A 25808-nucleotide genomic window follows, 5' to 3' on the forward strand; every position below is an offset into this window, starting at 1 on the left:
TGTTTAGAACCATCATAGAAACGTTTCGTGCCCCCTAAAACCTCCACATGCCAAATATGGCTCAATTTGCTTGATTAGTTCTCGAGTTATGCAGAAATTTTTGTTTCATTTGCATGGGAGCGCCCCTTAAGAGAGGGGGAAGGAAATGTCGAACTACAATAGAAATGTTTATCGATCCCTAAAACCTTTATATGCTAAGTTTGATTCCATTTGTTTCATTAGCTCTCGAGTTGCTCAGCAAACTCCCCCCTTCTCTTTAGAGAGAGGAAAGGAGTGTCAAACCACCATAAAAACATGTATTGCTCCCTAAAATCTCCACATGCCAAATTTGGTTCCGTTTTCTTGATTAGCTCTTAAATTTTGCAGAAATATATCCCCCCCCCCTCAGAGAGAGGGGAGGAGTGTTTATTCACCATAGAAACGTTTCGTGTCTCCTAAAACCTTCGCATGCCAATTTTTGGTTTCATTTGCTTGATTAATTCTCGAGTAATGCAGAAATTTGTTTTTCATTTGTATGGCAGCAAACAATATGTTAATGTTAATGTCTAAGTCAACGAATCTTTGCATCATAAACTGAAGTGATAAAACCTGTGAATTGTAAAACCATTTTTTTTTTATTTTTCCGTATATATTCAATTGCATTTTGATATAACGGAAAAGTCCAAAACTGTCGTTGAAGGCCTTTGTACGACGAACCAGTTAATAAATGTTACTCTACAAACCTTTACGAGACAAGAAAGATTGTTTCAATGTTTTGCTGATGTAATCTGCCGCCCGAATTACATTGCGCGACCTTTTTGATTGTTTTTAATGTTTTTTCCTCTCTCATGGTAAACAGAGCAGGTTATTAACCAGAAGTTATTGTGTCACCTTGATCAACCTAGACCCCAAACAAAACCTCATCAATATCTTTTTACGTCCAATTGAAGAAAAAAAAGTGCTGTAAATCCTATGAATTAAATGTGACAAGAGCGCGAACTCACGCCGCGTATTTCCGATACAAACAGGTGTACGAAGATAAGAGCTCTCACCACACCATATCAGCGATTCTCGTTGTAAAATCGTACATCGCGAGTGCAAGTAAACTCAACCTCTTTTTTTTCCGTGAACGGACTAAACGGACGCAAGATGTTTACATTTTGCGTGCTAGTGTTGGAACCCGTCTGCCGTAGTTGTTTTCTTATCTTGCGAGTTGAGCTCAAACAGAACCCAACGTCATCATATCAAACCTGGGACCACATCAACTTTAGCCGTTGTCAAAATTCCTGCCAGCGAGCCATCGTAGCGGTGGAAGGTGATGTTTTTGATCGGGTTTCGGATGTAGAGAGTAGAGCGAACACAACTGTTTAAAATTGATTCAAAAAATACTTTTAAATGTTTATTCCTCGAAGTAGAGTTTTGGATATTGTGTAGGACATAAAATTGTGTACAAAACAATCACAAATTTGATTTGCTTATAAATATAAATTATGGCTTATCGTACTTATCGAAATTTTTACATGTACTATCTACTAAGGACCAGTTATTTATTTGTTGAAAACCATTAACCCCACTATGAGAGCGTGACTCTGGGGGCGATAAAATATTATGTTTTCTGCTCATTAGTGTGAATGATTCATTCAGCTGAGAGCTGCGCTTGGCTTGTTTTGGCAAAAATGCTTGTTGTTTGTGCTTCGTGGACTAATATAGTTTGAAACAGATGTTAGTTTGGCGTATGGCACTCGCTGTTTTCTTTGTGAAATCTACTGTAAAATCACAACTCTGTTTTTATTGTTTGCTTGATTTTTAGTTTTTTTTTTCAGAGATATTATTGTCTCAAATTTCGCATTATGGCGACGAATCAGACCTGCAACGTTTCTGCGTTCCATCTATTTGTACTATCGATATCTTCGCTTAAAAGTCTAACTTTTAGTTTCAACTGAGATTCTCGGAAAAAATGAACTTACACAACATGCGACTAAGGTAGCAGAATAAATAACGATTTTGGACCTAAACCTACGACAGCAAAAAAAATGGAGTTGTTTCACCATCATCTGATCTGCGCGCGATACTTCAAACCGAAAGTCACCCAAATTCTGTTTGACAGCTCCCTCTATTGCTATGCGTTTGAGGGGCTTTTCACCGCGCCTATTATCACAAACACCACACCGCGTTCCCCGCTTTGATTGACACCTTCAGTCGTCTTTTTTCTTCTTAATTTTCCCTTCGGTTTGGATGGTTTTCGTCACCATCTCAACGCAATCGTCGAGCGACGGCTCGGAACCGTCGGCACTGTAATCCTCTCCCGCCATCCTGCTGAGGGTTAGAATGTAGGAACAAGCGATCCGCAGAATCGACAGCTTGGACAGCTTTTGCGAGTTGGAGTACGAAGGGACGGCCTGGCGGAGTTTTTCGTACGCCGCCGAGATCGTATGCACCCGGGTTCGCTCGCGGGCGTTCGCTTCGATTCGTCGCTCGCGGGTCATGTTTTTGTAGTTACGCGGATGCAGTGGCTTCGTCGAGGATCCCGACGGTTCACCGACAATGGGCTGGGGAGGTACGAACACCGCTGGTTGGTTCGGGGGATGCAGCGAGTGCTGTAGATGGTTCCGCCGGGAGTCTTCTTCGATTTTCTCTTGGGATTTGGCGGAGAGGGATTTTTTGGACACCAATGCAAGGGGCTGCTGCTGGTGGGGTATCGGAGGGGAGGTCGCTGATGGGCGGATGGCTGGTTGGATCTGTTGCTGGAGTTGATCCAAGGGTTTAATGCTGATGGCACGATGAAGTGTCGTAACTCCGGGGTGTCTGACCAGAAGATCTGCAGGGTTAAGGAAGTGGGCTGGTAGTGGATGACCGTTGGGCATTTCTTCACTTGGTGCCCATGGTCGGAATGGATTACCCCCGACATGGTGATCTGGGATTTCCTTCCCTTGGCTTAACCGTTCCTCGTAGCGGATGCGCTTCTTGATCGGTCCGAGCGATTCCGATTCTGTGATTATCCTAAGAGGTTCGGTACTTTTCCGCTTGTTTTTAATGACCGAGGGTTGAGGCAACTTTACTTCCACCGAATCCTCGGAGCTATTCTCCGGACTGATTATTCCATCCCTGGAACTCTGGTCCAAACTTTTGAGATCATCTTCATGTTCCGAGCTGCCCGAATTGAAACCGGAATCTCGTTCCAGAGAAGCGGCCGACATTGCAGCACCTGGAAGGATAAGGAGAGAGCAGAAAAAAAAGTTATGCATTAGACGTTTTTGTTCCAAGGTCGTCGTACAAAAAGTTAACCACAGCCCCAGATGGGACCGTGTAATATAAGCAACAAAGTGTAGGGCGCAAAAAAAATCGAAACCGGCTGACAGGTGTTGCCAGATGGGAACGCGTTCGCCTTCCGCCGGCGATGAGACAAGGGGGAGAAAAGTCGTAATTGCGTATCGTTACAGCAACAAATTGGAAGGGGGAGAAATCGGACGGACTCGGAACCAGAAGGGAGCCCGTAATTTACGAGTTTAACGTGTGTCCGTGAGTGTTGCGCGGCAGAACGCTTCTGCTTCAGCTTCTGCCGATCGGTGGCGGGCCGGAAATTACGATTTAATATTATTTACATATTTGCGCCATCACACCACTTGGTTCTAATATAAGGCAGAATAGTTTTTTGTGTGCGGTAAGTGAGAAGGGAGAGAAAACACGGTCATCTGCAGAGGAATTTGCCAGTAATTAGAGGAGGACCTAGGTCTCTTTTTCGCGCCATTTTTAAGACTTTTTAGGCGTAGTTAAATGTTCTGTGCATGACGCTTCACATAGTGAATTCGTGAAGCGGCTAATCAAACCTTGTTTACTACATCCCATTCATCTCTCTCTTAGCGATGTCTAGTAATCGCTCCAATACTTCCTACAAAAATCGATTATAAACCCTTTATAAGGCCGTGGAAACATGGCAAGAAATTGACTTCAACTTCATAGAACATGATCCTCACATGGAAAAGAACACATATTTAATTTTGAGATAAAAAATCAACTGTTGAAATAGTTGAAAGAATTCATGGTAATATATTTGCCACTGCCCGTTAGCTCTAAAAACAATGTTTACCGCTGCTTTGTAAGTTCACTTTATTGCGCCTTTGGTTATGCAAAAATTGAAACAATATTCCTAGTGTAGCGAAAAAATATATTTTTTTTATATAGACTTACAAAGAAAAAAAAATGAAAATTTGAATTTTTCATCAAATACACCATTTATTTTATTGAAAAGGCTGCATGATCTTACACAGTAGATCCTAAATAGAACGCTTACAGTGAAAAACTCAATAAATGGATGCATTTTCAACGAATTTAAACAGAATTTTGTGTCGACGCTCTAAAATAGCGGTTTGTTTACAAAGAAATGACTCCCGAATTAATATCGTACATTTTTAACAGCCCTAAAAAAATGGAGTATTTCCAGATACCTTCAGACGTTTTTGGTTAAGCAGAATATTGAAATAATATTCCAAGTGCGGTGGAAAAAATATGTTTTGTGGGTAGCAATATAGTTGCCATGGCCTTATAAAGGGTTAATCGCACGAATACTGAGCAACCGATAATAATAACGGATTTTTAAGGAAGAATGAATACACTTTTTAGAGGGTCTTTGTAGCCTAATTGGCTGTGTATCCATTACTAAGGGAACGTAAGCTTAGGGCCCTGAACTGAAAATCTTTATGTGTTGTGTGTCCAGTCTCTCACCGTTTACACACGCTCTGCTACTTGCAGCAAGAAAGTGATTAATAACTCAACAACGGAGGCCTCATATCAACTGTGCCGCTATGTACGGTTCAGCTATGACATTTAAACAATAGGAATACTCCTACGCCGAAAAGGTAACATTATGTCAATTACAACATGTTATCGAAAAGAAAATGTACACGAATAAATTCGGTTACGGCTGAAATGTTAAATGAACCTAAATAGAATAAACATATGGGATAAAATACACTTTTAAAATAAAAATTATGAATGAAATTTTCAATTTTCTCTATCGAATATGTATTTTGTATAATGGAGTTACATGTTTTTCGCAAAATGTGGAACATATATTAAACGAAAACTTTGTTTTATGATGAATTTATATTAAAATGGCGAGTTTTTGTGGATATTAGGAAATGTATAACCAAATGGGTAAATAAGAATGGGGACTACAAGTTAGGTGAAAAAACAACCCTGTGTAAAAAAAATTCTTTTAAATTTTAACCTTTTTTTTTAATTTTTAGGGTGGGCTGTCATACAAATGAAAAACTAATTTCTGCATAACTAGAAAACTAATCAAGCAAATGAAACCAAATTTGGCATGTGAGGATTTTAGGGAGCACGAAACGTTTCTATGGTGAATAGACACTCCTCCCCTCTCTCTGATGGAACAACTCGAGAACTAATCAAACACATGGAATCAAACTTAGCATATAGAGGTTTGAGGGATCGATAAACGTTTCTATGGTAGTTCGACACTCCTCCCCCTCTCTGAAGGGGGCCCCCATACAAATGAAACACAAATTTCTGCATAACTCGAGCTCTAATCAAGCAAATTGAGCCATATTTGGCATGTGGTGGTTTTAGGAGGCATGAAATGTCAATGTGATAACGAAAAATAAATTTTGGGCTGGACGAAGTTTGCCGGGTCAGCCAGTTACAAATAAAAATAATCATAACGGCAAAAAAATTCAAGCAAATTAGTAATATTAGTCTAAATAATTATTGATCTCAGTGTGACGATTGATAGATTATTATGAGGCGAATAATCGTATCGAATAACAAACCGCTGAAAAATAGTCTATTAGTTAACGAACGATTAATTTAAAAAATCGGACATCACTACTGTCCCTCACCTGTCATTAACATGTACTAGAAACTAGTGCATGTAAAATGAAAAGCGAGGGTAACCCTACAGCACTGAATCACGCGACTGCAATGAATTAACGCTCGCACGTTAATTATTACACAGATTGGAAAGATATGCAATACGTCGTGAGGACGCCTTTGGCGCCTTTCTTTCCGCGTCGATTGATGAGGTACGACGTCAATTGACAGATGTTCTACGGTTCAAACCTATGTCTGACAATGCCAATCGAGACGTACACAAAAATGGGTTGGGTTCCAATGGTACTTTCAGATGTTGAGACAACAGGAGAAAGGGAACTAATAAAGATCGGCATATAATTTAAATTTTTGCATCGTAGCTGACTGGCTGTATTCGGTGCATGAACTCTGAGACGCTGCTAAGCGAGTTCACAGCTTCTCGCCGCCCCCTCCTATTGCGGTGTGCTGCTCTTCTCTTCGCGCGGCCCGGTATCGTTATTGTTTTATATTACGCTAAATGACGGCGCCAGATTGCGCTGAAACCGTCTCGCCAAAGTTCTCGCTCGCACAAACACATCCGAACGGATTCCGAATCCACTGCGCCAGGAAGAAAACAGTGTCCTACGCCCCATCACCACGCCGAAGTGAGTCTGTTTCAAACTGTCAAACGCCAGCGCTCCCGATGCTGTTGTTGCTGCTGCCCTGGATGCTGCTGCCGGAGATGTTCGCTCCGAAGGAACCTTTTTGTTGGTATTTTCTGCACAACAACTGTGGCGCGGTTCTCGTATTTCGGTACATTTGAAAGTTTAAAAAGGCATAAATAATCCAGCGAGCAAACGAGCGTCTGGTTGCATCGTGTTTCACGCGACTCAGATTCCGCTTCCCCCCCATTCTTGTTGCCTCTCATCTCAGCGCGCGCAAGAAGGGAACACGAATTTTTGCATGCATTTAAGATAACGATCGCAATTTTGCGCACATGTTTCCACACATGAAGACCATACTGAATGGTCTTACCCTCGTTGTGTTTTTTTTTCGCCTCGTCGGAAAGCGCGCACATTTTGTCCCTTATGACCGTGACTAAACAGGGCATAATTAAACGACATCATCTGTTATTCGCGCAGCCCACGCATACCAAAACTGCCAAGTGGCGGCAGTGGTAGTGGTTGTGATGGTCCTGCTGCCCCTACTAATCATCATCCCTCGGCTCCCTCTTTGGCCAATATCCAGCCGCCGCCTGTCGTGGATGAGTGTGTGCGAGGGCTTTACACCATCAAATACAGCTGGCACCTTTTTCAGATAATCGATGCTGCCCGGGATGTGTGGTGTTTCTCATTAGTAATTTTTTTTGTGTTGTTGTTTTCTAGCAATTGCCATATGGTATTCCCATCGCACTCGGGGAAAACACAACAGACCGCGAGTGGGTGGTGAGTGGATAATAGATGGGGATTTGTTGCGGTTGCAAACTGTCAAGCCGGCCAGAAACTTCTCGGGGGAAGACGCATAATATACGGAAATTCTTCGCTCTATTTTCGCTGCAGCTTCAAAAGTGTGTTCGTCATAATTCTGTATACGATGCTCCATATGCCTTCATTCCAACGCATTTAAAAGTGGTCAGCATCCTTCGCACTACCTCAAACTTTGGGCATATGAGATCAAGTGCTCCGGTTTATCATTTTGGGTACAGAGGTGAGGTTGCGTGCCCTGTCAAGGTATTGTCAGGATCAACCATGACCTGAAAAGAACTGAGTCAGGTAGAAGTTCACTTCTCCGTGTTTTCTATTCATCCAGGTCTGGAGAACCGGTGTATCCGCCATATCACATTCCTGCTTCTATTTGGCCATCTTGCCAACGACCCCACTCTCATCAATTTTTGGAAACCTCAGGTGTCCTCTGTTTGTAGCGTTCACTCTCCACCGTTGGAGTGATACCGATAGGGATCATCCCGACAAACACTCACACAGCTTCCTACGAGATAGTGCTATACACGCATACGACTCACATGGCTATGAGCCGCATCGTGCTGTTTATCTTCTCGGGGTTTCAATGAATCTCTAAGGCCAACAACCAGACCGGAACACGCGTCTCTACACCCAAAGTTAATTTCTAGCACATGTTATGGCATCCCGATTTATTACATTAAATGAGCTGAAATATAGCAGAAAATGTTCTACTCCCCAATACATGTATATCATTTGTATAATATATACGACAGAGCCAATATGAGCGAGCGATACAGGAGACAAATTTGAATGAAAGCATATGAAAGCTTTTCGTATAGTTTGCCAAATACACGGCCCAGACAGAAAAAGATATATTATCGCTCATGTTCGTCTTTATCCTTTTAGAAAACACCAAATTAATTTAATGATGAGGTGTAATATTATCACGCTTCGTAGCCCCGAATAAGGATATGATTGAATGACTAAAAAGTGAATAAGTGACACTGCATAAAAACAAATACCACTGGCGAAAGACACAATTTAGCATCATTATTTCCGGTAGATATTCGGATGATTCATAAGGGTGTAGGGATCAATTCCCGTTCTAGCCAAGGATTCTTCGTTAAAAAAATTTCTTCCGACTTGCATTGGTACACGCGTTTTCTTGAACTCAAAATGTAGTCAAGGCGTGTCATTCCACAAACTAAGTACTGATACAAATGGCGCGTGTAATACTACGTTGAGACAGCGAAATTTCTCTAAAAACGTTAAGGCTAAAGAAAAAAGCCTTAAGCCTGAAAGCCTTAATCTAAAAAAAAGGAATAGAAAATACATGTTCGAAAAAAATTTCTTCAAATTGTATTCTAAATGAAGCTATATATTCACATCTGGCCTCCCTAGTCGCAAAGAACGAACACAAAGAAACGCAAACACAGAAGCTCAATTTTTGTTGCCAAGTAGTTTTGCATAGGGTAGTTTTTCATGGGAATCAATATTCTTAAGATAGTTCCGTTTGAATATTCGAGATGGCCATCTTCATTGGCATTCTAATATAAACATCGACATCGAAAAAAAAGTTTTTTTTTTCAGTTATAAGGAAATATTTTAGGCCGTAAATCGAAAACGTGCCTTAATTGAAGAGAGCCGTTGTAGCGAAATGCCGTATAAAGAGCGGCCGTATAGCGAGGTATGGGTGTACTCGAAGTACAAAATTTGTTGATTATCTTTGTGTGAATACCATCATTTGATACTCACGACAAATCGCAGCTCTGACTGCATCCTTCTGAAATTTCATGTACAAGAGTCTCATCTTTCAAAAAAAAAATTAGAAGGGTGGTGTCCAAGACACGACCGTACTGTTAACGTAGGACTACTTGTCACTCATTTACAGTTCGGTGCAATTTGAAGAGCACAAATTGGGATAATAAAAACGTGGGACATTTTGCAACAATTCATTGTGAGGTGCGTAAAAATATTTCCAATCAATTGTTGTAACACCTTCGCGATCTATCAAGCAATGGTCGAGTAGCTAAGCCGAAAAATATTTTTAAAAATATTTTTAAAAAATACTGAATGTGCATCTTACCACGGTGTATCAAAAAAAAAATTATTAAAAAAAATTCATCAAAAATTTTAATACTAAAAAAATCTTCAGATTTTGAAAAAAATTTGTTTGGGGTTTAGAGATTCAGTACTACTCTAATTCATATTGAACTCTCTGTGGTCGTTTGTCTGCTCTCAGCCACCATACGTTTCTTACCGTTCTGGTCGTTTGTCTGCTCTCAGCCACCACAGCAAGAAACCATGTTAATCTTATATTTTACCCAACCAAGTATCAGTTTATGCTTTTCCTAAACGAAGTTTAATGTCTAATGAACCTGTTCACGAATCAATACGGTGCTCCTATGAGTAATAAATAACGGTATTCAGTATCAAACAGAGTGGTCATCCTCACAAGATAATGCACAGTGCGTTGAATGCATAAGAATGTGGGACAAAAAATCATAACAGCAGAATTTAGTCATTGTAACACTTTGAAAAAGATTGTTCATAAACATCAGAACTACTGTTTGCATAAATGTCTCATGTTAATTGAATAATCGTATAATCTCTCAAGCGACAAAATCTTTGTTCATCTAAAGTGAAAAGTTCTGATCATTTCGGATACGCTGAAATCATTATTTGATAAGTGCTAGTTTGAGTTATGTTGAAGTAGTTGTTTCGAAAATTTATTGCATTAATGGCAAAAGTGTCTCATATTCAACGGATAGTAGAAATAAAATTATGTGTTGATTATACTTAATATGATTTACTCTTGGAGACTATGTCGAATGATTTCGTACGGAGACGAATTAAAAAATATATTGTTTATATAAAAACATCACATTGAAAATACATTGTTAAGTTAATACATATATGTATAGTTCACGAAATAAATTTAAAAAAATGTTTAGTTTTTCATAATCTTGCATGTATTACTGCTTTTTCAAGGAAATATAATTCTGACCAGTACGATACTCATGCCCAAATTTAATACGACCGCAAAGGGTTAAATGTGTTCCTACGGCTTTTCTAGATAAGTGTGCTATATATTTGAGGCCTTTTATGGGACACCATAGGATCTATGGTGAAAAATGCACCTTTCGTTTTTTTCACGCCATTCTCAATAGCTTTGAGACAAAAATATGAAAAAATACTGAAAGTACATCCTACTAAGGTGTATCGATAAATATCTTCAAACTATTTTTTCGTTCGTAATAAAAACAAATATTTTAATACACAGTACACAAAAATTTTATATATTTTCTGGCATTTAAAAATTTTGAAAGAAATATAACTTGAGACCCACTTTTGCTCTAATTTTTATTTAAATGCGTTCGTGTGTGTCTTTTTTTCTACGTGTGGCGTAATTTTTCCTAGAGCATTGCGATACGCAAAAATAATTTTCTTCATCGTCTGCATTATTATTTTTATTTTCTTGAAATCGATTATTTTATTGCATTCGTGATTTTCAATTGTAAGATTAAATTAAAAAAAAATTTAAAATAATTCGGATAATTTTAAGTGTTTTTTCATTAATCCGAATGATCTTTCCATAAGGACTTTATGAATTTGGTAAACCATCTAAATCCAATGTAAAGATAATCTCATATATTTTAAGATATGAGAAAAAAAACTGTACAGCACAACAAAATTTAGACATATTAAAAACAAAATTTCAAAAATATTAGAGCAGTAATGGGTCTCTAAATTCAAAAAAAAAATTTAAAAAAACCCAAAGGAAAAAAAAAAATTTTTTTTTCACGCAATCCTCTTAAAAATTCAAGAAAAAATTACGCTACATGTGGAAAAAATACAACACACATGAACGCATTTAAATAAAAATTAGAGTAAAATTAGGTCTCAGAGTAATATTTTTTTTTCAAAATTTAGAAATGCCTGAAAACATATATAATTTTTTTGTACCGCGAAAAACACTCTAAAAATTCTGAAAAAAAACACACATACCTAAAATAGACGTAGGAAGAAATTTGAATACAAAGTAGAAAAGTATTTCAAAATTTAATCTCTATACAGGGTAACTTCGATATAACGTACATTTCACTTTCAAAATTATACGTTGTATCGAATTACTTTATATCGAAGCATAATAAAGGACTCACAAACGTAGCCTAAAATACATTATTGTGTTGCTATTTTAGTAAAGTTAATGAATAAATTCAATTAGAAGTCGGAGCCAGACTTTCTCATGATGTTTCCCTTCGTACTGTTGATTAAAGTTTGATTCATTTGGAATCCGGAATCACAAAACCAGCTGAATTTCGGGATTAATTAAAGGTACAAACCATGTTTTAGCATCACAACACAGATAGTTCATTGTTCTTTCAGATAAAAAATATTCAAAAAAAAAATTCCTTTGCACTTTGGAAATGTGTACGTTATATCGAGGTTAAATGTACGTTATATCGAGTGACGTTATATCGAGGGTACGTTATAACGAGGGTACGTTATATCGAAGTTTACCTGTATATTATATATGAAAATTTTGTGTTCGTTTGTGTACGCGTCAAAAACTCGAAGAGTACGAAACCGATTGAGCTCAAAGTTGGACACTATATACATTTCTCTCCGAGGAATGTTGTTACGGCATAAAAAATAGAAAAAAAATGGAGAAAAATGATCTTTTATATGGCCATAGTACGTTTCTGAAATTAAGCTTCTTATGAAAATTGACCATTTCGTATTAAATATGAATTCTATGTGATGGAAACATCTTTTTTCCCAGTATTTGTCAAAATTGTGAACTGAAATTGTGTTTCGGAATGATTTAAAATTTATCGATTTCCCTCATCTATCTCTATATATACAAAAATGTTCTGTTCGTTTGTATATGCGTCAAAAACTCAAAAAATAATAAAAAAAAAATGAAAAATTCAACTCAACCATGCAACCGCAATGTGCCACAGCAAGGCGTGGCAGGGTACAGCTAGTTAAATAAAAATTTATTTAAATTATTTTTTAGTGTTTGATTTTCTGATGAAAAAAATGTTTGAAAATATTAAACGATACGCCTAAGTAAGATGTACTTTCAGTATTTTTTTTTCTTCATATTTTTGTCTCGAAGTTATTGAGAATGGCGTGAAAAAAAAACGGAAAGGTGCATTTTTCATCATAGCTCCTATGGTGTACCATATAAGGACTCAAATATATGGTACTACTGCCAAAATGTTTTATTTAGTACTCTATACAATATTTTCCATACAGCTGATGATTTGGTTTGGGGGACTTTTTACTCCCTTACCCAGCCAGACTCTTTGGAAATATAAAACAAATATTTTTTTGTACCACGCAACACTGAAAAAATCTGACAAAAATCACACATATCTAGAAAAGCCGTAGAAAATCATTTAAATGTGAATTAGAGTAGTACTAAATTTCAAAATTCAGAAAAAAAATTCAAAATTTCAAGATTTTTTAGGACTAAAATGTTTGATGAAATTTTTGCTGATAATTTTTCTTGATACACCGTAGTAAGATGCACATTCAGTATTTTTTTCAAATTTTCATCTTGAAGCTTTGGAGGATGGCGTGAAATAATCGAAAAAGTACGTTTTTCACTATAGATCCTATGTTAAACCACATAGGGGTTCAAATAAACCGTCAAAATTTCTTATTAAATATCCTATACAATATTTGCCATACAGCTAGTGATTTGGTTTGGGGGCACTTTTCACTCCCTTACCCGGCCAGGCCCTTTGCTGTTTCGGTTAAAGATCCCTAGTACAGTTTAATTGTTTTAGTCAAAATCGTCTAAATACATTTTTAGGCCACTCATATTCAGGATGGTGCGCCTTAACAATTTTTGGTTAAAACGGTTTAAGTTTTTTCCGATAGTTTTATTAGTTTTGCCCAGTACTAAATAGTACAGATATATATCTGCCGAAGCACGGCTATATCGCACCACCCTTGAGGGACAAATTGAAACAAAAAAAAAACAACCATTGCCAGATGGTCAAATATGTTTCAAGATGGCCCAAACTAGAAGACAGTGCATGCATCCCCGGTGCTGCAGATGATCACCACCAATCCGTAATGATTTTCCTCCACGTGGAAATGAAATATGCTTCCAAAATAGCCGGTTAACTTTGGTCCCCTCCTCAGTTTCGCGTTTCTAGCCACACACTTCCCTCTACCATACGGGGCGTATAAAAATAAACGCAAAAAAAAAGCGTCACACCGCGATTATGTACACTTGCCGTGCCGTCGTACAACGCGTGTGACTCTCGCGTATAGGGGGAGGGCGCGAGATTAGTGGAATGTAAACAAGCGATAAAATATAGCAATTCATACAACGATGAGGCACAACACCCGGTGATCTATTTTCTTTCCCCACTTTCGTTCACTCCTCCTCCACCCAGTGTGAGAAGAGACACGAATCTTTCACGGTTCGGTTCGACCCCTCCTGGTTGGGTTGGGTTGATGATATGATTTACGGGTTTCTACTTAGCCGCCGCCTCAGTGGCCACATATGTCCATACTGAGCGCTCCGTCTCCGTTTTGGCTTCGGTACACCATTTGTTCGCCGCCACTTAACTCCCGCGGGACCCACATCCAGAGATCGTCTACAATTTTTCCTCTCTGTTTTTCCAAACTTGTCTGCCCGATGCCAGTGTCCGGACACAAATTTTCATCTTGCTTTTTCTATGGGAGGAAAGTTATTTACGAGCTTACAAATGATGGCTCTTTTGTCTTGCTGTGCTGCGAATTTTTGGCCTCTGTCAAAATCGTTCTGTGATAAATTAGTTGCCCTCAGGATAGCCGCATTGAGAAATTGCACTTTAATTAAATTGTTCGCTTAAATATGCAAGAAAAGAGTCTCAATCGAGAGAGAGAGATGGCAGCAGCCTCTCTGCATAAGATTTTATTTTTATCAGCGTCTCATGAAATTTTTAATTTTGACTTGTTCTTTTTATCCTCGCGACGGGTCGCTATTTCTGGAAGTTTATGTTAATTTTTGTTTTCCGCTGTTGTGCGGTTGCATCTTGTCGCGACGCGTCCCTTCCTTTGCTCGGGAGATGCCGCCTCTAGTGGAGCATCTCGAAGAACACAGTGGCGAAGAGGAAGACAACAAAAAGGTGAAATATTTCGTTTCGTGAAACCAGACGGCTCTACAGGTTTCGGGACGAGACTTTTTGATAAGAGATGCTGGTTTTATTGGGTGCGAGGAAAAGGTTGTTAAGTGACTCACGCGAGAGGCTGCTTATTGTTTTTTGTTGATTTCGAAACTGGTCCTTTTTCTCACATCTTTTTTTCCGTCTCTTGTTGTTTGCCCGAAGCCCGAAAATTAATAACATGTCTCATTCGGTTCGGGTAGGAAGCAACCGCAGCAGCATCAGCAGACAATTCAGACAAGAGTTCCGAGCGTGGAAGGACAGGCAGAAAAAGAAGAAAATGTTCTCCTCGAAAGTTGGCCCGCAAGGAGCGCGGCCTGAGAAAACGACGGCAGCGATGCAAGATAAACCTTTTTGCAGCATATTCTTCGAGCGTTCGGGGTCGGTTGCTGAAGCCAACAACGCAGATGGGTGCGACATCCCACATGGCAGGGATGAGAGAGTGGAAAGAGGCAATCGTTTGTAATATGTCTCGAATATGTAGCGAGGGAGTAGAGAAACGTGGCGTTGTGCACCCATCGCCCTCCCATCGTTATATATGGAATATAATCGGACAGATGGCGCCAAACCCACACACAAATTATATAAATCCATTCCGCATATCCCACTTGGCAAGCTCTTAGGTCTTCCGTCTGTTTTTTTTCTGTTCGTTGCTCCTAGCGGCATCGGTTTATCGCTTCGATTTTCTCCGCCTTACGATTCTTCTGCAAAATTCAGACTAAACCAATATGGTTGGTGGTACCGCGTGACAGGCCAACACGCAGGAAATAGATTGAGAAATAACAAATAAACCTTATTCTAAACAAATTGCATTCTTCAAATTTACATTCTGCTTTGATCCCAATCCAAACACCAATCCGTTGTTTGTTTGAATTTCACGCCGTTCGGGGTTCGGACTATTTGGATGCACTAACATTTGCTCCTTCCGCGTGGCTGCACTCGGAGTCAACAAACGGCGACCCTTTCGGGAGGCGCCAACAACGCAAACAGTGCGCTTCTTCATGCAATGATTTTTTTGACGTGCCAATGTCATTTACGTCATACACAGTGTCGGCTGTCGGCTGCTACACACCAATTTGCATTGGTAATAAATCAAATGGGCAGCGAATAAATTAGAATCACCTCTTGTGCGGGCAAGGGTCCACTACCTGATGCAATGCAGCCCGATACTTACCAAGCCCTCCCAGACGCGTGACCTGTCATGTCACACGAACACACACACACTCGCGCACACATACACCCGTGCGCTTTCTTTCCGTGCGTTATCGAACAGGAAGTAAGGACCGTCAATTGTGTTCCTTCGGCCGCCGCCGCCGCCGCCGCCACCGCTTGGCCACTATCGAAGCTGATATCTGATTTATGCTAATTGTATTCATATTTTTCAACGGTTGCGCCGAAGTCACACACTCCCGTGGGGAGTTTTGAGGTTTTTGCGGTGCAGCAGAAATGGTTTATTAATAATAAAATCTATCGACGTCTAGCCGTCGTCGTTGTCACACCTTCTCTGACTCGCCGGTGCCAACCAACCGATTGTTCAGGGTATGCATCATATCGGTTTAATTAATCGCGAATGGGTTTTATGAATAAAACAAGCACCGGGGTGATGGACACATCATTTTTGTTGTTCAGATTTCGAATTGTCACACACAATTCTAACGGACAATAGTGTGAGATTAGAGGAACAGAGATGCCGGAACGAATTTCAACACAGGACTACGTCTAACCTTATATTGGGGCCATTCGAATGTTCCGGGAGAAAAAATGTATAACTTTTATATTGTCTCATCTGTGTATTTTATTAGGTTCGTTCAACAATTCAGCTGAAACAGAGCCGAATTTATTCGTGTACATTTTTATCTCACGATAATTTGTTGTATATTACACAGTAGCCATTTAGGCGAAAGAGTATTCCTATCTTATCGATACACATGTCGCCTTTTTCGGCGTGAGAATATACCTATTGTTCGAATGTTCACCAGTTGGACCATACACAGCGGGACTGTCGATATGAGGCTTCCATTGTTGTGTTATTAATAGTATCAATCACCGATGCAGCAGACCGTAATGGGACTGGGATTACCGTCATATGATGATTGTTGTAAGGGACTGAACTGGTAAGGGACAAGGTTAGAGGCGATTGAATTGCAAAATCGTTAATCGTTCATCCCTCTTCCTTTTTCTCTCTTTCTGTCTCCCTCTTTCATTATCTCGCTCACTTTTTCTATCTCTCTCTCTCCCTCTCTCATTCTTTCTTTCTCTCTCTCTTTCGCATTCTCTCTCTCTTTTTCGTTTTTCGTATTTTATTATTACAATTACCAACAGGCCTGAACATTAGTGTCCTAATGGTAAATTTAATATATTCTGTATACTTGTTGTCTAAGAGCGGTATAAAAAGACTTCTTTAAATTAGAACGAGTTAGGTTGAAATCGAAGGATGTGAAGCAACGGTTGAAGACGCGACACAAGCTTGATACGGGCTCATTATACCCGTAATTGGTACGTGAGGAGGGTATACAAAAAATGTGCGAGTGTGCAAATTTCGTGATGTTATATTGAAATTAATGGATTCGAGAAGATCTGAAAAGTCTATATTAGAGAGAATTAGGTCAGATATGAAGGTCGCCTTAGGAACCCAATCAACCTACAACGAGCTTTATAGTTAGGAAGATTCGAAGGATCGTTCCAGGATAAATTACGTAGAGCGAAATGAACAAATTTATGCTGAAATGCGCTGGACACCATTCTGGTAGTAAGGAGAGCATACAACACAAGCATACTCAATGATTGAGCGAATCAGTGCACAGTAGAGAGCTTTGATACAGTGTATGTCCTTGAAGTGTTTTGTGATCCGGAATATGAAACCCAGGAGTCTGGATGCTTTAGTGGTGATATACGAGATGTGCTCTCTGAATGTTAGTTTCGAATCAAGGGTGACGCCAAGATCCTTGATGATATCAACGCAATTTAAATGCTCATTGCGTAGTTTATACGAAAAGACAACAGGTGAACGCTTCCGCGAAAATGATTTGACTGAGCATTTCGATGGATTCAAAACCATTCTGTTGATATTGCACCATTCAGAGAAAAGATCGAGTTGATTTTGTAAGTATACTGCGTCGTTAGAGCAATTTACGAATGTAAATAGCTTGAAATCATCAGCATATGCAAGTTTCTGATACTTCACGCAAGAGTTAACATCGTTGAGATAAAGTAAGAAAATGTAAGGACCAAGGTGACTACCTTGAGGTACGCCAGATGTCACTTCGAAAGAAGATGATATAGTGTCACCGATTTTTACTGCCATCATGCGATCTGTCAAGTTGCTCAAGTTTCTCTCTCTCTTTTTCTCTCTCTTTCTCTTTTTCTTTCTCTCTCACTCTTTATTTCTCTCTCTTCAATTTTAAGTTCCACTCTATACAGCTAGATGCGTCCTAGCTAAAATTCGATTTGGAATTTATTATTAACTAACTGATCCGGCAACTTCGTCCCACCTGAAATTGAATTTCGATATGTATACATTCGATCATTCACATTTTCCTTCTAGGCACGATGTTGGGTTCAATTCATTCATTGATTGATTTTTTTTTATTGACCGTTTTACAATTTTCTCTTTCTATAAATTTCCTTATAAATCTACCAAAACTCATCATTATAATATAACATTATTATCAAACAGAATTCTCGTGAAAGATTTTTTGATCATTTGCCAAAAAACATGTTTCTTTATAGAATAAAACACATAATTGATACGAAAAAGGAAATTTGCATTTTAAAAGTGCATTATTCCCCTCATGAATCCATCACCATTTACGCTTCACACCAACGCGACTCGAAGATGAATTTCTTTAATGCAAATTTCAACTGGAATAACTCTACGATGCTACTTCAGAGCATATGAGAACGAAATTTCCCCATTTTCCTTCAAAGCTTTAAAAAAAAAATCCGATTTTTCTCCCCATAACATTGATCTATGCCCAGACGAATCCAACAAAATAAAGCCAGCTCAAATCTGACCTTTCCCTCCTCGGGTTTTGCGCTCACCAACATATTAACCGACCAATTCTTATTTATATAGATTGATTTTCGTGTTTTCGGGCTTGTTGATAGCTTTTTCCTAGCGTTCATTCAATTTTCGCGATTTTATTCATTGTTTCCGGGGGGGGGGGGGGGGGCGTTATGTTACAGCGCACTTCCAACCGGATGCGAAGAAGGTATTTTACTGTGATGAGAGCTGTGTTCTTCGGTTGAAAACTGACGGTAAAAATGTGTTCCGCATCGGTTACTGTCGACGTCGCCACCACCACACAACCAATTCAGGTCGAATTTTCTGTTGGCGTCCTGCGAAAGGAACTGCATAGTATAACTTGCGGATTATTTCTTTGGAAATTATATACTTGGGGGCGTTGAAGGTGTGATTTTGCTGAGAGATACTGAGCAACGACTTGCGTATTCAATAAGTTATTCAAATTGAACGCCCTTGGTGTAGTCCTAAGTCTTTCCGGTTATGTCCCCGACATTACCCATCAGACTTTTTTTTTCAAAATTTTAGATTTCATTGCAACATAATGGTTCTATCCTTATTTTTGTATTATCCGTCGCAAACCACAAACTTTGGCCCTCTTTCTGGTAGGGTAGGATTTCCCATTGAAGTGTTCCGATATATGTTTAAAAGAAACGACTAGAGCGACATATGCCCAAGCATTGTCAAGCAACAGAATCACCTTATTGTATCTTAGCTAATATTGGGGCCGTTCTGCCTTCAAGGCTCGTTCAAACGCATAAGGTGTATTCAATACCGAGCTCCAGTGGTTTGGTTTCACCTGGATTCAATAGTGCATTATGTACAACGCCAGGATGGGTCCATAAAATACACTACATGAGCTTTAAACCATGTATGGGTCGCTTAGCCGTCGATGTGGGCTAGTGTAGGGGAAGATCTACGATCCGATGCAAGAACCTCCTCTGTTTATACGTAACATATGTAAAACTCCGATGCATTCTATGGTAATATTCGAAGTAATTCAATTCGTTTTCAATTATGATTTTATATTTTTTGCTGGGAAAGGGCATTTCTGGATTTAACGAATGTGTTCTGGTATACTGGTGACTTTTTTCGATCGATTATCCAATCGGAGGGGAATAAATCGAAAGATTTGAAGTCTCCGTTAACAAAGAAATCGAATGCTTTAAAGTCTCCGTTAACAAATAAAAAAAAATTAAAGAGGAGGTCATTCAATTCTTGTGAATTCGAGCATTGTTCCTGGATTAAAAGTGGACGCACGATTCAAGCCGGATGTGAAGAAGGTATTGTCGATGGATTCATCTGTTGTAACAGCAATGTTACCTTGAAACTGGTTTTTCCAGTTGATTAAATGTATATTCTTTATTACAATTAGTAAATTTATGCCAAAAATCAGTACAACAAATTGCTCTTCCTTCGAAATTGAATTTAAATTCATTACGTTCAATATCACTTTTTCGTTCCAATAATTTTTTATTCTTTCCATTTGTTAATTTGAATATTCACTGCTAACCAAACTGGTTAGTAATAAACGTTAACTCAAATTAAGTGTCAACTAATCTTGTGAACAGTACAGTATTATTCAACTTTGGAATTACTCTACAATAAATCTATAATCTGTCTAGCGCTTTCATTACTCTCTATCCCATCGCTCTTTCGTATACTTGACAGTGGGTCACCAAACGTGTAGAGTAGGGTGCCAATGGAAATGATCATCTCGAATTTCAAAAAGTTACCCCATAAAAAATGTTCACCGCCTCGAAAAAACACCCGATGCAAAATATCAGCTCAATCGGACTTAAGGGAGAGTGGCGCAAAACGGTCAATGTTTGAGTTTTTTGAAAATCGAAAAATCACCCAAAGGGGGAGTAAAGGAAATCGGGGTTTTCGAAAAAAAAATATTTGATGCCAAATGTCTTAAAGTTGCATGAAACTCGAGATCTTGTGTCATCTCGAAAACATTTTTTTTGTCAAAAATCAACACTCTGGGACACTTTTTTTTTCGGAACACGAAACAAAAATAATAGTTTTGGGTGCCTATAAATATAGTTATCTATATTTTTCATTCGGAACTTGCTGCGAAATGTTGATTTGCACGAAAATATACCTTATGCAAAATTATAGCTCCTTCGAACTTCATTTGTTATTTAGTGTCGCAGACGTTAAAATTTCGATTTTCAAAAAACTCAAACTTTGACCGTTTTGCGCCACTCTACCTTAAGTCCGATTGAACTGGTATTTTGCATAGGGTGTTTTTTGAGGTGGTAAACATTTTTTATGGGGTACCTTTTTGAAATTCGAGATGCCCATTTCCCATTTCCACTCTACATGTTTGGTAACCCAGTGTCAAGTGTACAAAAGAGTGATGGGATAGAGAGTAATGAAAGCGCTAGACAGATTGTAGATTTATTGTAGAGTAATTCCAATATTGAATAATACTGTACAGTTCACAAGTTGACACTTAATTCGAGTTATAATCGCGTTTATTACTAACCTTACTAACCAACTAAACTAGCAGTGAATATTCAAATTACCAAATGGAAAGAATAAAAAATATTTGAACGAAAAAGGGATATTGAACGTAATGAATTTAAATTCAATTTCGATTTTCAAAAAACTTGACGTAGGACTAGATCGGATACCATTTTAGAATGCATTGACATTTTTGAAAGAATTCATTAGAAAAGGAGTCGTCCTCCGTTGTTATTCCATATCAATTGTGAGCTTATGGAACGATCCAAAGGCTCGGAAACAGAATTCTATGCGAATAGAACCCGGAAGACGCGGAACAGTGTTTGTTTGCCCGCGAACAGCTTCTCCAAAGTCAAAAACGGAAAGGATTCTCGCATCAGATTTTTACTGGGGATGAGAAATGCTGAGGGCAAAGCCACGGTATTAAACACAACTTATGCGTTTGAGTGGAGCAAGGCACGACAACGCTCGACAACATGTCGTTCGAGTAGTTTAAGTTGTAATCACCAACTCATAATCCGACAGAGAAACAGTTCCATTCTTACGAGGAGACAAAAAATTAGGTAAATTCGTGAAGCGCTTTGGTAAACGTTGTCCGGATAAGTATTATCGTGGTTAATCTAGACCACAACTGGTAAATGAATCAGATGAGGTGCATTACCGCCTATGAACAACAGCACGTCATAGAGGTAATGTGCATGTCACCCCTGCGCACCATCTGGGGAGCTAGTAGCGAGAAATGATTAATTATTCTCCAATTCAGTGCCTGTGACTGCGTCACGCTGGCTTCAGTCAAATAAATCAACTTTTATCTAAATCTCTCCACGCGGTCGTCTAACTTCTGTTGGTACGAGACAGCAGCAGCAGCGAGTCCTTCATCTTGCGCATTCGCCTCTTGCTTCCATTCCTCCTCCTCCCTCTCCTCTTTTGTTATTTCTTGGCTGATACCCGACGGCGACCATGTGGTGATATGCTAATGCGATTTGTCATCGCGATTGCTCCCCGCATCCGCACGAGGAGAGGCATCGGCGGCACGCGAAGAAGCGACCAAATTGCTGTTTAGTAAAATAACACCGCTTAAAATATTTAGTGAATAAGATTTATATCAGTGTCTGACGGTCGTCGTCACCGTCTGCCGCTAGCCAAGGTGTTTGTGTGGGCGGGAAATACCATTCGGTTCGATGAGTGTGATTTTCCGAGAAATATTCATTCCACAACATCCAGCACCTGGGTTCACGGGGGTCTGTGCAATTTAGTGTGCCCCGATCCGACTTTGACACACACAGAGAGCGAGAGAAGCGTCGTGAATTAGCTACGGTTTGTTTGTTTGTTTGTTTGTTAGCAGCCGGACTCAGCAGCGCGATTTGTTTTGAAAGTATCTTGCCAACCAATGACTTTGAGATCATGGGGCATCCGAGAATTATTAATTTATTCGATAGCTGTCTTTTGCGAAAGATCACACACATTCCAGCCTCAGTGCCACCCTCTCGGTTCGATCCCTCAACGTTTTCCAACCCCCTTTGTGTACTCAGGCTCAGACATGCTGCAACATGTGAATTTTATGTTCGCTCGTGTCGTCCTCTCCGGTTTCGTGTGCGAAATAAAGGGAGACACAGGTGCGTTTTAGTGAGCGATTTATCTTCTCTGTCTGAGCGAGGGCTCGCGCGAATGGCTGCAACAGATTACGTGAATGGATATTCTAAATTCACGACAAGTTAATTACCGTGAGGGAAACAATCTTCTTTTTCAAACTTAGTAGAACAAATTCACCATAAATCAATCCCATTGCCCGCACTGTGCACTTCAAAGGAAAAACTGAAAATCGGAAAACAAACACACCTCGACTTCCCTGAACAACAAAAAAAAACAGATAATCAAAAAAGCCATAAACAACCAAATTCTCCGATTCGGGTCGGCCGGCCTGCCTGCTGGCCAGACCATCGGCAAGACGCCGCGAAATTTCCTGTTCGGCAAATAAACTTTCACACCACCGAGCCGAGGGAACTTAGAACAGTGATCTCGAGCGTTGATTTTTCCCTCTTTGGAAAACGAGAAGAAAAACAAACGCTTCATTTTATGTTCCTATAAAATCGGGGGGCTATAATTATACCATCCTTCACCAGAGCGATAGAGAGATAGAGGAAGAGACGACCCGCCTTTCCAGTCCATTGAGCGCGCCATCCGCGAGAACGCGTTCTTCTGGGAAAAGGTGAAACTCGCCGAACAGAGCGAGTGGAGAGAGGCGAGGTGAGGTGAGACAAGGCAGACACATCTTCCAAGAACCTCAGAAGTTTGCGCAACGATTTGTGGAGCCAGCGCATCCGGTCCGCGATATTTTTAGTTCGTCAAAAATTCAATGACATCGGAATCCACGAATCAAGACCATTCACGGGGGCCAGCTTGCGCGCATCAGGGACGCATGCATGCCCTAACCAGTCAGCCAGTCAGCCAGCGATGAAAGGAGATACTAATTTAATGAGTAAACAGCACGTCCGCAGAGGATTGAACATCTGTCTAAACAGTCTTCGACCTGGAAACGTGGAGACCAGCGTGTGGCCGTGTTGCAGCTAATTACGATTTGATTATATTCATCAAAGTATGGCGCGACCATTCGCGGGACCGGGATTCGCCGCTGCTTGAGAAGAAATGCTAATTAATTTGAACAGTTCTACAGCACATTCAGATGGACTCACGGAACGGAAGATGCGCGCCGGTAGTGACTATTTTTAGTAATAGTCGTGAAGGAAACAAGTCACGGAGGGAGGGAAGCGAAGTATCCACTTTCAAGCAGTACCGAGAACTCTTCGGCTGTTATTCTTGCCATAAACAGAGTTTCACCCGATCGGGTATGATTGAGCAATTATTTCCTGCCGCAGTGCAGTTTGCACACAAAGTCACATTTGTGGCCAATTAAAATCACGCCTGGGCGCCACAAATAAATGACATAATTACAGCCCATTCAGCCGCGTACACCGAGCACTTAACGGCTGTAATTACTTGATCTGATTAGTACGTGAAAGTTGGAGGACAAACAATAAAGGGAAAGAAAGGAGTCTGCGAGCGACTGAGGGAGCCAATCGGGTTGTCCCATCTGAATCACGACGGCACATTCGCGACAACAGAACACGAAAAAGCCGCTTAACATCCACCGCGTAATAAACTTGGTGCCATTTACCACCTCCAATTATGCAGTTAACCACTCACAAGGTAGATATCAGATAAGCAATTTATTGTTACTTAAAAGCGTTTCCTACCTTTCATCAGAATCGCTGACAGCTCGACGGCACTCAGTTTCGGGTACATCTTGGCTATGGCATTCATGGCGAACGTTAACACAGAGCATCCACGCACCTGCGACAAGTTTCAGAACAAACGTTCACTAATCAATCTCGAGAGCTCTATCCACATCACACTGAATCCACACCACTTAGCATCCTTTCATCGCTCCAGAAGCAATTCCGTTCAAACCACTCTTAATTACACGACACACTCTCAGCAGACGGTTCCATCTGTTTATTCCATGGCGATGTCACACTGCTTCTTCTTCTTCACATCCCCTCACACATAAAAAGCCAAACGGAAGTAAGTATCCTTTCGGTGTTGGTCTCGGTGCCGGTTATTTAATTCCACTCTTCCGTTGTTTGTAAGCACCAGAAGTCTCGTCGTGCAATCCAATACTTTCTTCTGACCCTCTGATTCGTCAGAACGTGACACAAAACCGAGACACTTCCGAAATACCGCGCGACGTCACTTTCTGTAACAATTCACAACTGAACAAATGAATTCTCAGTTGACCAAGCGGAAGAGTATACTCATATATTTACTCATTCGCGTCCAACTTACGACTGATCAGTTCAAGTCGGAACGCCGGTTGTAACAAAATTGTATTCATCCAATCGTTTGTCAGCTGAGAACAACGCCGAGAGAGAGAGAGCAATGCATTCCTCTTGCGCTCTCTGAGCGCTCACACACAGAGACCATCGGAGAGAGTGCACGCCACTGCCGCTGCGAGAAGAAACATGCATCTGAAAACGGGAAGCGGGGTACACTTGCACTGCGCGCGAATGCACTTGTTTATTTGTTTGGCATCTCTGTTCGTCTAACTTGGTGTCAGGTGTGCGCATAGCGGCGCCAGGCAGTGTGGGGAAAGAGATGGAAGAAATGTGTGAGTTAAGAATGATGCGTATGGGAGAGCGAAATTGTGTGCATTGGCTGACAGAGAGAGAGTGGAATAATGAGAGTAAAAGTGATTGACGGTTATGCGTTGGAATGGTATTTAGCAGGGGTACGACTAAAACGTCAAATCCCTCATATTGCCAGTGTACCCAATATTGCTGCGGTTCACTGACATTGTGGTTCTATCAATTACTGTTGTTTACAACTCGGTCCGGTTATATAGTCGAATAGTGGCTAACTTTAAACTCCATGTTAAATGTGAACACCTCCATGTGAAACCGAAATATGAAAATCGCTCATGTAGTTAGAATAAAGCAGCGCATTTTTCGATTTCAATCCTCGTAAATGAAATGTTGATAAACAAATGACGCCATATTGATTTTGATTTTGGGTAGCCTATATTCAATTGATGTCTAACCCCTGGTATTTAGCGCGCTTCTGTGTGAAATGATTAGATGTAACGCTCGTTACTACGCGACAGATGATATGAAATAGTTTTTCGAGTTCTTAAAAATATTCTTATGATTTCAACGGAAAACAACCGAACATTTATGGAAAACATGGTTTAGAAATGATTGAAAACCCTACTTCTATATTACTCACCTGAATTTAAATTTGACGGGTGGTAGAGTCAGATAAGGTACGTCACAAGAACCTGAGACCATCCAAGGGTTCCCTGGATTCGCATTTGAATAAAAATTCGGTTTGATATTTGCTCTT

The 25808-nt window shown here is 40.0% G+C and overlaps 1 protein-coding gene across 1 annotated transcript; it reads right to left on the reverse strand.

Annotated features, from left to right (window-relative positions):
* Nucleotides 1–1388: 1388 nt before the first annotated feature.
* Nucleotides 1389–24770, reverse strand: LOC129779190 (transcription factor Atoh1). The gene is made up of 2 exons (XM_055786487.1): nucleotides 24167–24770; nucleotides 1389–3184 (listed from the first exon to the last, which is right to left on the reverse strand). The coding sequence occupies exons 1-2, from the start codon at nucleotides 24231–24233 to the stop codon at nucleotides 2175–2177; spliced, it is 1077 nt and encodes a 358-aa protein (XP_055642462.1). The 5' UTR covers nucleotides 24234–24770; the 3' UTR covers nucleotides 1389–2174.
* Between the last annotated feature and the right edge of the window lie 1038 nt (nucleotides 24771–25808).

The sequence above is a fragment of the Toxorhynchites rutilus genome, chromosome 3, assembly GCF_029784135.1.
Source record: "Toxorhynchites rutilus septentrionalis strain SRP chromosome 3, ASM2978413v1, whole genome shotgun sequence".
NCBI classification, from domain to species: domain Eukaryota; kingdom Metazoa; phylum Arthropoda; class Insecta; order Diptera; family Culicidae; genus Toxorhynchites; species Toxorhynchites rutilus.